This window comes from Haplochromis burtoni, unplaced genomic scaffold (assembly GCF_018398535.1).
Source record: "Haplochromis burtoni strain Fernald_Lab_line unplaced genomic scaffold, NCSU_Asbu1 Contig_416, whole genome shotgun sequence".
Classification (NCBI taxonomy): Eukaryota; Metazoa; Chordata; class Actinopteri; order Cichliformes; family Cichlidae; genus Haplochromis; species Haplochromis burtoni.
In genome coordinates this window covers 397,630-411,465 of record NW_024582777.1, presented here as the reverse complement: position 1 = coordinate 411,465, position 13,836 = coordinate 397,630, and the positions used below count along the sequence as shown (strand labels likewise).

At 40.7% G+C, this 13,836-nt stretch overlaps 1 protein-coding gene across 6 annotated transcripts in view; it reads right to left on the bottom strand.

Moving 5' to 3' along the window:
* Positions 1 to 13,836, bottom strand: part of LOC102295451 (nesprin-2) — a 94,184-nt gene that overhangs the window by 14,984 nt on the left and 65,364 nt on the right. For all 6 annotated transcript variants that reach the window (XM_042213086.1, XM_042213088.1, XM_042213087.1 and 3 more), the window contains 3 exons: positions 13,597 to 13,755; positions 12,433 to 12,599; positions 2,584 to 2,746 (listed from right to left, as the gene is read on the bottom strand). In XM_042213086.1, coding sequence (XP_042069020.1) covers positions 2,584 to 2,746; positions 12,433 to 12,599; positions 13,597 to 13,755 — 489 coding nt within the window. The remainder of the gene's footprint in view (positions 1 to 2,583; positions 2,747 to 12,432; positions 12,600 to 13,596; positions 13,756 to 13,836) is intronic.

Genomic DNA, 13,836 nt, shown 5'->3' with positions numbered 1-13,836 from the left:
CAAAGTAAAACCCAAACTCTGTATTTTTCTGGTTTGTTTTGAGGCCTGCAATCTGTAGACACAGCACAGCATGATTCCTGGGTGCTGTTCGTTTTGGCCCTTGGTGTTATGTTCTTAGTTTTTTCCTCATTTTTGCCTTTTCCCAGAGTTTGTGTGTGTGTGTGTGTGCGTGAGTGTGTGTGTGTGTGTGTGTGTGTGTGTGTGTGTGTGTGTGTGTGTGTGTGTGAGTGTGTGTGTGTGAGTATGTAAGCATGAGAGAGAGACAGCGAGAGCTCCCTCACTGGGGCTGGACACCACTTTTTATGCCTCTTGTTTGTTCAAAGTTACCACTCTCTAGGTTGCCATGGTGACCAGTGAAAGCTTAAAGTGCCTATCCACACAGGAGTCATTTCAGCCATCCCTCATCTGCTAATGGAGAGACCTGCAGCCTTTTTCTGAGGAACAGGAGAAGTCCAATTTCTTTAAGGCTCTGCACATCGCCACGCCGATTCGAATTCGTCTCCTTTCATTTTGCCTGTCATCTGTCTCCATTTCACTCCTTTACAACTGCCACCATTTCTTTCATCAGATATGAGCTCTATTTCTTCAGACACGTCCCTGTCCAGATTTAGACAGAAAGCTGGAGTCCAATTTGTTTTGCAGATTCTAAGTGTATCTTTTCCCCTGAACTGCACAGATCTGTAAAATTCTGAGTGGAGAAAAATCATTAGCTAGAGATATTCAGTGATTTAAGAAATTAGTGCAATTGAACCCCTTTCACTGTCAAATGAACACATCCGAGCTTGCTTTGACCCCCAAATCCATCATAAAAAAAGACATAAAAAAAGAAAGAAAATTCTCCAAACTCTTGGGTTACTAGCAGTCCTGACAAGTTCAGTTACTTCGTAGCAGTCAGTCACATTTTAGACCCCAAAAAAGTAAGGAGCACTCAGGCTGACATGCTTGAGGCAGAGTAGAGCACTTTCAAAAGTTCAGAAAATGTTGAGTTTCTCACAGAAAAAGTGGCTCATGTCAACCAGTTTGTGGGGCCCAGCTCTTAAGGGAAAGGCTGATCACTGAGTTTTAGTACTTATTTCTAAAATAATGTGGTAAAGCTGAAAGAGTTGAAGTTATATAAAATGGAAACAATAATATATATGCGTGCGTGTGTGTGTGTGTATATGTACCTCCTGCTTAATGGGTGGGGTGGGACCCTTGTTAACATCTAAAGGTTTTTGTAAAAAACTTTCAAAATGTTTCAAATGCAATGTTACGTTCTCTGTTTGCATTTGTTTAACGCGTGTACCTACATACCTTCACAGTAACCAAAAATTGCATACATGACAGAATACAGAATGAACAATTTAAAAAAGCCCTGCCAAAAAGTGCTGCAGGGTTGGTGTTTACTCTTTTACAAAATAAACACTATAAATAAATAAACACTAGGTTGTATTCTATTCATGCATTTAATCAAGGTAGGTCTGGGAGTTATTCTGTTCTTTTAAAGCAGTACTGTGCTTGTTGATAATGTGGTCTGACTTTAGCAAATTCACATATTTTGACCAACGTACCCTAACCCTTTTTTAAAACAAGAATAAACACATTGTGGGTTTAAAGGGAATGTGCCCATTTGTCACATTTAATGCTATATACGTGTGCATTTAAATGTTTAATCCAGTGATAAAAAATGCAAAATGAACCACAGGTCCAACAACCACTGTCACCTGATCTCATCCGTACTATCAAACGTGCATATCTATATGAGATTTTTCCAAAACCCGAGAGGCAAACAGGCAACTCTACCCAAGACATAAAAACAATATTTCTCCCTCTGAACCCTTCCACCCATCTTTGCTCTAAGACCTGGAACTTTTAGCCATTTCCCAAAGTACTGCTATATGGCAGATGACAAATGGAGTAACAGGCTAAAGTCCATTTACCTTTTTTTGGACCTCCTCATGAGCTCTGCCTCTCAGCACATTTACCATCTCTCAGCCCAGCGTGACAGCTGTCTCCTTCACAAACTCCTCTCTTAGCAGAGCCTTGCTGAGATTTTACTTTGCAGCGCACATTATTCACTCTTATGTTAGTATGCTTTGGACCACCACAGGGTGGCCATAACATAAAGGGTTTAAAACCAGAAGCAATGTCTCCCCTCACAATGGAGTCCTAATTCTACCTCGTGCATTTCTAAAATAGCACTTTAAGTGCCCCTTTTTCCTTTTTTTACCTTGAAGATGTCCGAGTTCAGTAGATTTGTACAGAGAGCTCTCGTTTTTCTTCCACAAAGAAACCATGAAAGGTGATTTGCTCACCTTTCATGAGATCTTCCTTTTTCACATGGCTGTGGGAGGCGATTGGCTTTAAATACCAAACAATCAAAGAAATAATCACTCCAGTTGTCACACAGCATTGTGCCAACTGTTCTCTTCTTCTTAGAGGTTATATTAGTTATTAAGAGGTACTTCATGTAGATCTTGAAATGAAATTTTAGATCTTTAATTTCCTGGTCTTGCAGGACTTTGTAGGTTTTGACTGAATCTTTAAAAATACACACTTTCATAAGTTAATGCATCTCACACAAGTCCTTCCATCTTTGCCCACCTGCTGTTCAGCTAGTTTCCTCTGAATCTCATCACTGTGGCAGGTGCTGTAGACCACCGGCTTGGCTAGCTCTGTCTCAATACGGGACAGCCACGTCCGCAGGTTGCTCATGTTCTTATCAAGCTGCTGCACCGTCACCAGCGTCTCTTTCAGCTTCCTCACCCTGTCGAGGAAAGATGCATCACATTAGAACAGTTGTCACTGGAGTTTAGCTTGTCACAGATCACCAGAAAGGGTAAAAAACCTTCAAAAAAAATTCCCCCAGTCAGTTTCTGACTTCTGTGCCCCATTTGTGGCTCTCTGCCTAAAGCTACAGGTATGTTAAATAGCTTAAAGGAACATAATACATGTAAACAGCTTTAGTAAGCAGCAGCCTGTGCACCAATTTCCAAAACCTTCAGGCATCTGAAGTCAAAATCTGCAAGTCTTACATCCACCAGCTCTTTAAATAATGCATGCATTTGTTTTCCTGTTTGTCTCAAGTGTGTAACACAAGGTTTTGTTTTCATCATGCAATTTGAGGAGACAAAAAACTGAATTAGGACACTAAGGATGCTGAGCAAACACCCATCAACCTGCCACTGTGAATGCTACGTTCAGCCCTATGTCACACATTAGCACTGTGGCAGGTTTTAACTTTGTGTGGGAAGCGCTGCTGTTGTTCCAACAAATGACACAACGGGAGCCATTATAAGCCACGCTGCAAGCTGACCTACATCTGACTGAGAGCTGCGTGTTGTCTGAGAGAGCGGCTGCATTCCAGCACAGCTCTCAGGTCAGTGACCTAAATCGGTTCATTCCACAACACACGCAGAGAGGAGAGAGGTGACTCAGCAACGTCATGTGACCAGAAGTAAAAAATTCCACATCTTAATATTCACTAAATTGCAGGCTCGGATGGAACTCTACACACATCCAGAGTGTGGTCTGTTAATTATAGATCTGTCACTGCTCTTAACACAAATATGTTTTTGCAGCTTCTATCTTAGCCATAGCAAGGATGGGGCACCTAATGTCCTCAAAGGTCCTGGAATTTGTTCGATACACCGGCTCAACGCCAAATTAAAAAAACAACAACATGACTTTTAGTGACATCAGCGGGTTACAAAAACTGGGGAATGACATGAAGACAACTATCCAACAAGTTTTTGTTAAGATATTTTTGTAGTTGAAAAAATAAACTCAGCACACAAACTGTGTGACAGAGAAAGTTTCTTAATGATCATGTCTCTCAGTAACAAAAACTTACTGGAAAAACACACCAAACTGCTCCAAGTACCTCAAGAAGGAAAACTCAGTGAAGAGCAGTGTTTATTTATCACTCCTGTGTTCACTGTGCTGTCAAGTAAAAGCAGACAATCTGAAATCATAATGACATTGTGGTTGTTGCCACCTTAAGCTGTTTGACATCACTGACCACTTAAAGGATTATTAGTCATTTGGAGTTTTGTGTACGTGTTGGATACAGACGTTCATCTGCTGTAAGTAAGGTTTTTCTTATTCCCTTTTGCTGAAAATATTATGCACTGCCTTTCATTTCTTTGGTGCCACAAAAATAAGAAACATTTGGAACACCTTTAGAGCCTAACGACAGCCTCTGCCATTTATGCTATACTTCGACCTGAATGCCAAAACTTTTAGTGAAATAAAAGTAATGTTATAGATTATTATACTATTATAGTATTTTAAGTATCGTTATTAATTTTCAAGTTCGAAACTCTTTCTCAAAGCTACAGGTGAAGTTTTCTTTCCTCCGTTCACTCTTAACTGCTGGTTATCATTGTGCTTTAAGGTTGAGGGGACAATGTTTAGAGGACTTTAAGACGTTATTTGGATTATTGCATTTGATATGAAGTTGGATCAGGTGGCCTAAAAAATATTGTATAGCTGATCAATGAGACTTCATTGTGAACGTCGTTTCACATCACTTCTGTGATAGATTGGTGTTCTGGGTTATTCTGGGTTTTGTGAATGCTTTTGATTTCCTTACAATACACCCACTCATGAATCTTTTGGCAATTCTTGGTCAGTGCAGATGTATGAATATATAACCTTAGCTTACCTCAATAAATGTTTTAAATGATTTATACCTCACATCTGGATCTTTGCTCTTTAATTAATCACATTTGTAATGTTTTTTATTTTTTAATTGGGTTAAAAAAATACATTAATTATTAACACAATTTTTCAACAATTGTCTAACTTCAAATTTTGTAAGTTATTATGATGGGACTTAATTCAATTTATTCATTTTTATCCATATAGCAATAAACACTGTAATACAGAAAGCCCAACAATCAGACGGCCCCCTAGGAGGAGGCGCTTGGCAACAGTGGGAAGAAAAAACTCCTTATTCACATGAAGAAGCCTCCTGTGAAGTTAAAGTGGATCTTCAGAGCGAGCTAGGATGCTGTTTGTTTGCTTTTCTCTAGGTTGCCCTTAACAGTCTATTAGATTTGTCTCTCCAGGGTCATTTATGTCCACTGATTTCATTGAAAGTAGCAGTAATGTCGTCCAGAACTACAATAAAAAAGTGTAGCTGTGTGTCATGTACTAATCAATGCGCCCACTGTGCATACAAGGCAGTACAGCTCAATGATGCAACAATGAGTCTGATGCAGCAACAAGCTGCATTGAGCCCACCAAGTTTTCTGCTTTGCATACAGACACAGACTGGGAATGTTGGATGCTGTTGCTGCCCCAGTAGCAGAGATAGAACAGGGGTTCCCCTGCTCCATATTTAGCTGATGATGCATGTTTGTTTTTATGTGTCTCTGTGCAGGTGTGAGCTCTGGGCTGCACATCTGTACCATATGTGATGATGTTGCACTAGACAGAGGAGCGGAGAACACCACCAAAAACATGCCGCTGCATACCCTCACAAAAATACACATCTGCTGTCCAACCTTTTATTTGAATGTAAACCCGCACGAGGCAAGCCCAAGCTAAACTGAATTAGCTCTGAAAGACTCGGTGTGTGTCTGCCTGCCTGCCTGCCTACGTGCCTGCATCAACAAAGCTCAGCCCATCCCCCTTTGCTCCTCAACCTTCGTCTCCTTATCATAACAAAACACCCAATCTGCTCCCCCACCCTTTCACCCGTCCGCTTTTCCAGCCTCACGCGCCAGGTCGGACGGGGCGTGATGAAGTCTCCAGATCAGGGTGAGAGGTACTTACAGGCTGGTGAGGAGACTACTCCATGATGGTGGCTCATCTGCTAGCAAGCGCTAACCCACCACCCCTCCCCTCCCTGCCTTCTCCACAGACCGCCCGTCCCCTCCTCTCACCATCCTCTCTTCTCCTCTTCCAGCTTTTACAAACAGCTGGATGCAGTGACAGGTACACTCACAAAGAACCAGCATTGGAAACTGTAGAAATTGCCCAAATAATTAACTACCAAAACTAATAATATTCAAGCTTGATTAAAATGTATTTTTCTCTAGATACTTTTTCTGCTTTGCAGTCTTTCTTGAAACTTCTGTTTCATTTTATTTCTCTTAATTCACAGAATTAATAATTTTCCTCTTCTTGTTTCATATTTACTTATGAGTGATGTTTGATATGATATTTAGTTATGAGTTCACATGTTTGAAAAAATCTATTTAAGGGACTAAAAAATTGAAAATAAACCAGGCTTGATGGGTAGCTCTCAAATCCAGAACTACTTGAGAGAACATAGATTTTAATACTAATTTGTTTTTCATGTTTTCACAGAGGGTACTGACACAGCTAAACCAGGATTAATTCTGTGGCTAAAAATCTACCAACTGAACTTTATAAGAGACCATTCAAGCCATCTGTCTCTCGGTGAGTTTGATAAATATGCATGAATATCAGAGATTCAGGATAATGTGGCATGACCATGACTGAGGAAGTAGAAAAGTACACAGTTAGGCTAAAACAATTCAAAACGTCTGTAAGGTAAAGACATTAAAGTTCATTAAAGGTGGAGCTGTAAACTGTTGCTCAGACTGCCAATAGTGGCCGACGCAGACAGAGCCAGCGGGAAACCCGAGGTTGGTAAACTTCCATCTGCCACCTTCTTTATATTGAAATAAACCACCCTCGGGCTCAGAGTACCAAGAACAAGTAATATATTACAGGTCTGAATAATAAAGGTTAGAAAAAAACAACAGGTGGAGCAGAAGGAAGAATGACAACAATAAAAGGTCATAAAATGAGAACAGAAATGTAAATCTGAAGTGTGCTTGAGACAGAACATGCAAAGCTGGCCAACTACTTCTATGTTGGTAGCTGTATATAAAAATGAGCCACCTGGTGCACAAGAGAAAACACAGAAAGAAAGAACAGCACAAGCAAACAAGTCTCCAAAAGTGAGTCAATCCCTGCAGACTTAAACGTTAACATGGCCAACTTTAGAGGTGGTCACACTCAAAATGTGAGTAGTGAACTGAGACCTGCAACATTTCATTTTAGATTATTGATTACAGGCATGAAGAAGTTGAAGGGATACACACAAGTGCAAATCTCACATTTCACTTATTTGCAATTACATGCCTATAAATAAAATAATCAACTCCAAGATGACTCCATCTCACATATCACAGTCTGTTTTTCACACATAACCAATCCCTGTTGCAATAACACCATCACTATGACAACCACGTCTATGGCCACATGAAAAGAGAACCGAGTGGCAACAGAAGGACAACCTTTCTGTCCGTATAAACGAAACAAATAAACTAAACAACATGGCACTAAATGTGTGAAAGCTGTACTTGAAATGAACGGCTTGACTGTGCTATAATCTGAGAAACAAAAACACTGTGTGAGAGTACACGAAGTAAATCTGTGCAGATACCAGGTGTGAGGAGGAGAGGTGTCTGGACAGAGCAGGGTAAATGTTTTTAAAGAGAAAACAAACATCTGCCTTGCATGCATCTTATTCGCACAATAAAGCGAGCGGATGGTGGCCCCTGAGGCAGAGCGCCCATCAGGACAAAGGCTCGCATTAGCAAACAGCAGCTGCTGGGCCGGGTGACGGAGCACCCGGTTTGTTTTGGGGGACAAAGGCGAGCAGCGGGCCAGTATCAGCGCATCTAATCCCTCTGCAAGTCAAACCTCAGCAGTCATCTGATGTAACTTAGTGGGGTGAGATGCAGACAATGGCAAGAGGCACGCCACAGTCATCAGTGACTCTGAATCAGCTAGTCTTGGAACTTCATCAGCCCTTATCCAAACATGTGACACAGGCCTGCAGGACTCTGACAATGGACCATCCAATGAGACCAACCACTGACTCAGCTCTGTATAATATGCATGCTGTAAATAGTAAATTGTCTGGTTCTTATATAGCACTTTTCTGTTCTACTTGAGCATTCAAAACACTTTATACAATGTCTCACACATTCTTTCTATCTAACATTTACCCGGACATGACACCCTTTGCGCAACCTTCACTTCATAAACCTCTAGCTACATATTTTCTTGGCTTCATGTGAATGCAATTTTTGAGACTGGAGAAGTCCCTCAGATGTCTTGGTGCATGCTCAATCCAAGTAAGTAAATGGACCCATTTTTCGCTGCACCAAAAATTAGTCCACCCCAAGGATCAAGTCCCCAGACACAAACAGAGTAATGTAGTGTACACTGTTAAGTGCCAGGAGGATTGCTATGATTTAAAAATTAGGGAAACCAAACAACCTCTGGCGAAGCAGATGGCTCAACAAAGAAGAACTAACTCATCAGCAGACACTGACTACATTTATCTGCATAGAAAGGTTTTACCCCTTATTACAGTTCACAGCAATTCGTCCTCAGCCTCAAATCCTACAAAGGTTTTGGCAGCAGATATGATAACATGAATAACAAGAATCTTAAACTACTCCACCTAACTATGGGTGCATTAGTGCTAGTGATAGTAAATTTTGATAGACAATAGTATACAGTTTGTCTGTTTTGGTGTGCCAGAACTGGTCTGCACTGAGACCTTCACCCAGACTTCACCCAGCTTTGATACCAGTACAGATTTTAACAATTGTAACTAGTGTCACACAAACATTTTCAAAAACTTGAAATAAAAAGTTGGAATATGACAACTGCACAGTTTCCTCACTAATGGCTCATTAGCAGGCTTAGCAATGTTATGCTGGTCAGTCACTTAAGGGGGGGAGACCAGTGAGGGCAAATCCACTATTGTGTGTGATGCTCCCTCTCAACTCTAGTCTCCATTCTGTTGTTAGTGGAAGAGGGTATGTCTCTGTACTAACAGCCTGACAGTCATGATAAAGACCCTTGTCCCTAAATGAACAACATAGATGGATTTAGTGCAGTCTCTCTCAGGCCAAGTTGTAGAATTAAATGTATAAATGTTTTCTTTAATTTTAACATTCATCACTTTGCAAGCTGAACTTTCCTGAAAGCTCTCCATTCACAGATGGTCAAGCACGGAAGGTACCCTTTAAATTTCCCCTTTCTTAATTGCGTTTGTTTTTCCTACTTAAAACACAAACCACACTAGGAGAAGCCTGGTACCTGGCGCCGTGTTCACACACATATAAACACTACAAATCGATAGGATGCCACTCATTGTTAACTGCCCCTCAAAAATCGCCCTGGGTAGATGTGGCAAAGTTGAAAGGTTTTCATTTAAATACCCTCCAACTCACAAAAGCAGCAATCAACCACATATAAATTTTGCTTCCCTTGTGAAACGGAAACACGGTGATTTTCTACCCCACTTGATTATGCGAAAGTGCTTCAAACTAAATGGGGGGAAAAAAGCTTCAGTCAACAGCTTCTTAAGTGGATAATGAAGAATTAAGGATCACTGCATTTATATTAAATTCATATTATTAAAATGTGAATAAGATGAAGGTAAAGAGTGCAACCATGTTAACTACACAGCAACCTGGGTTTAAAAATGGGGTCATCTGGGTTTAAAAAGTTTAGTTAGCTCTGATTCGCTTGGTGCATTTTATGAAAAAAATCAGTTCTTTCGCCATCACTAGACTGGTAATTATGTGCAGCAGCATTCAATCATTGGTTTAAACCTGCTTTCCTGTTGTTTGGTGCAAATGTACTGATAATTGCTGTGCACTCCACCAACCTGCATCCATTCTGCTGTACAGCAAGGCCATAGCTGGTAATAACTACTGCACCGTTTGACTACGGGAAAGTGACTAGTAGAGAACAAGAAAGGTCAAAAACCCTCCACTAATGCACGCCGCTTGTTTCTGAGTGGAAAGAACACATAATTATCTCCAGGCTCACCACATACATAAATATAAAGACTCGTGTTGCTATCAGCTAAATAGTGAACTCAAAAGTTGCTCTTAGATGAAAACATTCTGACACTGGAGTATCCAAGTGTGTAACCTTTTAGACTTGTGTTTCTTCTTCTTCTGTGGAACCAGCTTCCAGTTTGGATTCGGGAGACAGACACTATCTCTACTTTTAAGATTAGGCTTAAAACTTTCCTTTTTGCTAAAGCATATAGTTAGGGCTGGACCAGGTGACCCTGAATCCTCCCTTAGTTATGCTGCAATAGACGTAGGCTGCTGGGGGATTCCCATGATGCATTGAGTTTTTCCTTTCCAGTCACCTTTCTGCATTGAATCATATCTGTTATTAATCTCTGTCTCTCTTCCACAGCATGTCTTTATCCTGTCTTCCTTCTCTCACCCCAACCGGTCGCAGCAGATGGCCCCGCCCCTCCCTGAGCCTGGTTCTGCCGGAGGTTTCTTCCTGTTAAAAGGGAGTTTTTCCTTCCCACTGTCGCCAAAGTGCTTGCTCATAGGGGGTCATATGATTGTTGGGTTTTTCTCTGTATCTATGAAGCGCCTTGAGGCGACTTTTGTTGTGATTTGGCGCTATATTAATAAAATTGAATTGAATTGAATTCTGCAGAATCCAAAAACTGCAAAGTTAATTATTTCGCTTCATCCATTGCAAAATACCATAAAAATAATTGGGAATTTCTGAGATGTAATTTATAGTTTTCAGATATATACATCAGCTTATGTGTTTCGTTTTTAATAATGAAAGATGAGTACAAAAAACCCTACTGGTAAATACTGGTGACAGGTGACGAGGTAAATACTGGTGACTTGCCCAGAACGTAGCCCACCTTCTGCCCATTTTCAGCTTGGACAGGCACAGCTCGTCCTTTAGTGTAGCTCAAGCTCTCTCTTCTGTCTTTATCCAGCTACTTTTTCACTTTTAAAGTTTGATTGTCAACTTTTCTGTCTGGAACCATAAACTGTGGAAACATTTCAGCACCCCCCTGCATGCAGCTATCAATCTTCTCTGTGTTGGGATGCAATGTGAATTTATAGATTAATAATAATATGAGTCTATCCTCTGCTTCACCAACTTTAATCTGCAGCCACAGTAGAATAACAGCTGTGCTGTGCCCAGTCCAACAGTGCACAGATAAAGCTGCATGTGCTGAACTGCAGCAGTAAACACTAAGGGGTCAGGATTCAAAGAAGCATGATGACTAAAGGAATAATCAGCAGATTGTATTCTTAAGCTGCGAAAACCACTTGTTAAGTAGCGATAATCTAAATACAAACCACTTCAGAAGCCAATATTTAATACATCCATTCATTTTCTTTTACTTATCCAGTTCAGGGTCACCATAGAATGAGAGGTGGAGCATAGTCTAGACAGGCCACCAGTCTGTCACATGGCTAACACAGAGAGACAGACAAACATTCACACCTGATGGTCGAAGGGGAATTTGGGATCATTAGCCTAACCCCACTAACTGCATGTCTTCATAATGTGAACGAAAATAACTGCATTCTCTCTCCAAATCAAGTCACATTTCAGGGCTGCTCTTGTAGCTTTGGATCAACAGTCATACTGCACACAGTCATAAAGACATCCAGTAAGATTTCCCATAAGAGAAAAGAGTGATGGCATCATGTCAGAATATCAGAAGAGTAAAAATAATATAAAAAGTGCAATCTAAAGGTTTTATTGTTCCTTCAGGATATCCCACTGTTAGCTTGTCAAGCCCAGCAATACTTTATCAGACTTTCAGCATTATTAGATTGATGGGACTGTCACACTAAGCTGTGTGGAGGGATTGCTATTATGCCAAACAAAATGAAGCCAATGTGGAAATACTGTGCAGTTCATCAAATGGCAACTTGAGGCTAGTTCCAGAAAATGAGACACTCCCATGTTAACTTTACAACATTAAAAAGGATGTTTACGGCCTAGTTGGAAAAATGCTTTTGGTCTCCATCATTCCCCCTTTCTCCAACATGTTTGTGCTGTTACCTTTTGGAACATTTTGATAAAACAAGCTGACAAATATTATAACCCGCTGTTGGTAGATGACATCCAACAAGTTTTTGCTTCAGTTTTGTAACAAAATGTAGTGTATGGCTAAGCGTTGCTACGCTTTCTATATAAAGCTTTCTAACCAAACTTGCTAGTATTCTCTGATAACTCCAATTACAGCTGCATTTGGCTTAAAAAAAAAAAAAAGAACATGACTGCAGCCAGAACGCTAACACCGAGGCCAAAATATGACATCACAGTGGCTAGGTCAATTTTTTATATGCAGTTTTTGTGCTACTCTTAATAAGCAGGCAACCCCACTGCTAACGGCTGAATGATACCTAAGACGATCAAAGAGTGATGTAAAAAAACATTTAGCATAAACTGTTAGGCACTTGCGTCAAAGTTGTCAATATAAGTTTAAACAAAGTGTTGGACTGGGAGTCGAACTTTGTTATATAACTAAGCACTACAACACCAGCACCCTTACTCAACAATAAAACGTATAAACTCACAAATTCATTCATATAAAATTAATCTCCAACATCTCTAGCAACATTTCTTTGCACATTTTTATGCCTTCTTGCTTCCTACCTGGCCTCTATGTGATCAAACAGATGTTGCCAGCGGTCGTTGACGTCCTTCAGCTTGTCATTGATCTCTGTTTCCTTTGTCTTGTTGCTGGCTGTGATGAGCTGCTCTCCAAGCTGCTTTAGGTGGGTTTTATTCTCACTGAACAGGTTGATCTCCTCCATACAGTCCTGATTGAGAAATCCAAGTAAAAAGACAGAATGATGTACTACACGTGAGCATGTAAATTCCTGGTGCACCAGCATTCTTTAAGTCTTAAAAGCTTTGAATTTAGTTTGAATTTGCGTGCCAGGAGTCTGTATCTCAGGGCCAAACGCTCAATTTTAATGCCAGAGGAGCTGTAAAGGTTTGAAACCCTCACGACAGCAATAACTGAGTTTCAGCATTCACCTTTACTAACCTCTACCCACCCCCTTCACCCTCCATCACCGTCACTCCCATAGCACCAAATAAAAGAGGCCGTGAGATCAACACAAAACACACCCGCGTGGCCCTGCTGGGCCAGAAACAGCTGTCATCTCTTTAACAATCAGGAGGGAATTCACAGCTTTTTGAAAAGCCCAGACAGTGCACCACACAACGTAACACATCCTGATACAAAGCAGCACAGACGGCAGTGGTGCCACAAACGAAATGCAAAAGGAAACTTTTAACGCTGAATGAAAAATCACACACATTAATATATGAGTGCATTCCTTTGTTTTACAGCTGTGAGGGGTAAAGAGTGATTCTATGACTGTTATCCTACTACTAGAAGTACTTTTGTGGGCTTGAATGGCTTGAAAGCCTTACTGATGATCTCATCAGCACAGCAGTGAAACAACAGAAAGTATCTGGTATTAGACAGTGCCAGTTAGACTGCCTGATTGCTGTTGCTTTGGCTACTGTGATTAAGCATGAAGTGTCCAAAAAAACAACTACAACACTCTGCTTCCCTAACAGCAAGTGAAGCTTGAGACGATGGCAGTAAGAAATCTTATTTAACAATGTAAAGTTTTAATTAATTCTCTTGCAGACAACAGTTTAAGTTGTGGAAGTACTCAGCAGCGACCCTTGCAGCTGTGCTCAGAAACCGTTTGGTGGTTTTATGTATTTCACTACTTAATTCGGTCTTCCTGTCACTGTAACTATATCGTTACCAATATACATCCTAGTTAGAACACTTACCTTCTTGAGTTTCTCGACCATTTCCTCGATGTTGAGATCAGAGTTGTGCGCCACCTTGTTCTCCATTTGTGTCAGCCACTCACACAGCTCCTTGTTCTTCTCATTGAAGATGATCCAGGCGTTCAGGCGGTCTGCGATCTCCTGTTTACGCAGGGACACCTGAGACACAAAGCGGATTGGGGGACAGAAATTAAATAAGTATCATCACTGTAAGATGCTTAGTGGTACTGTAGCTGTCTA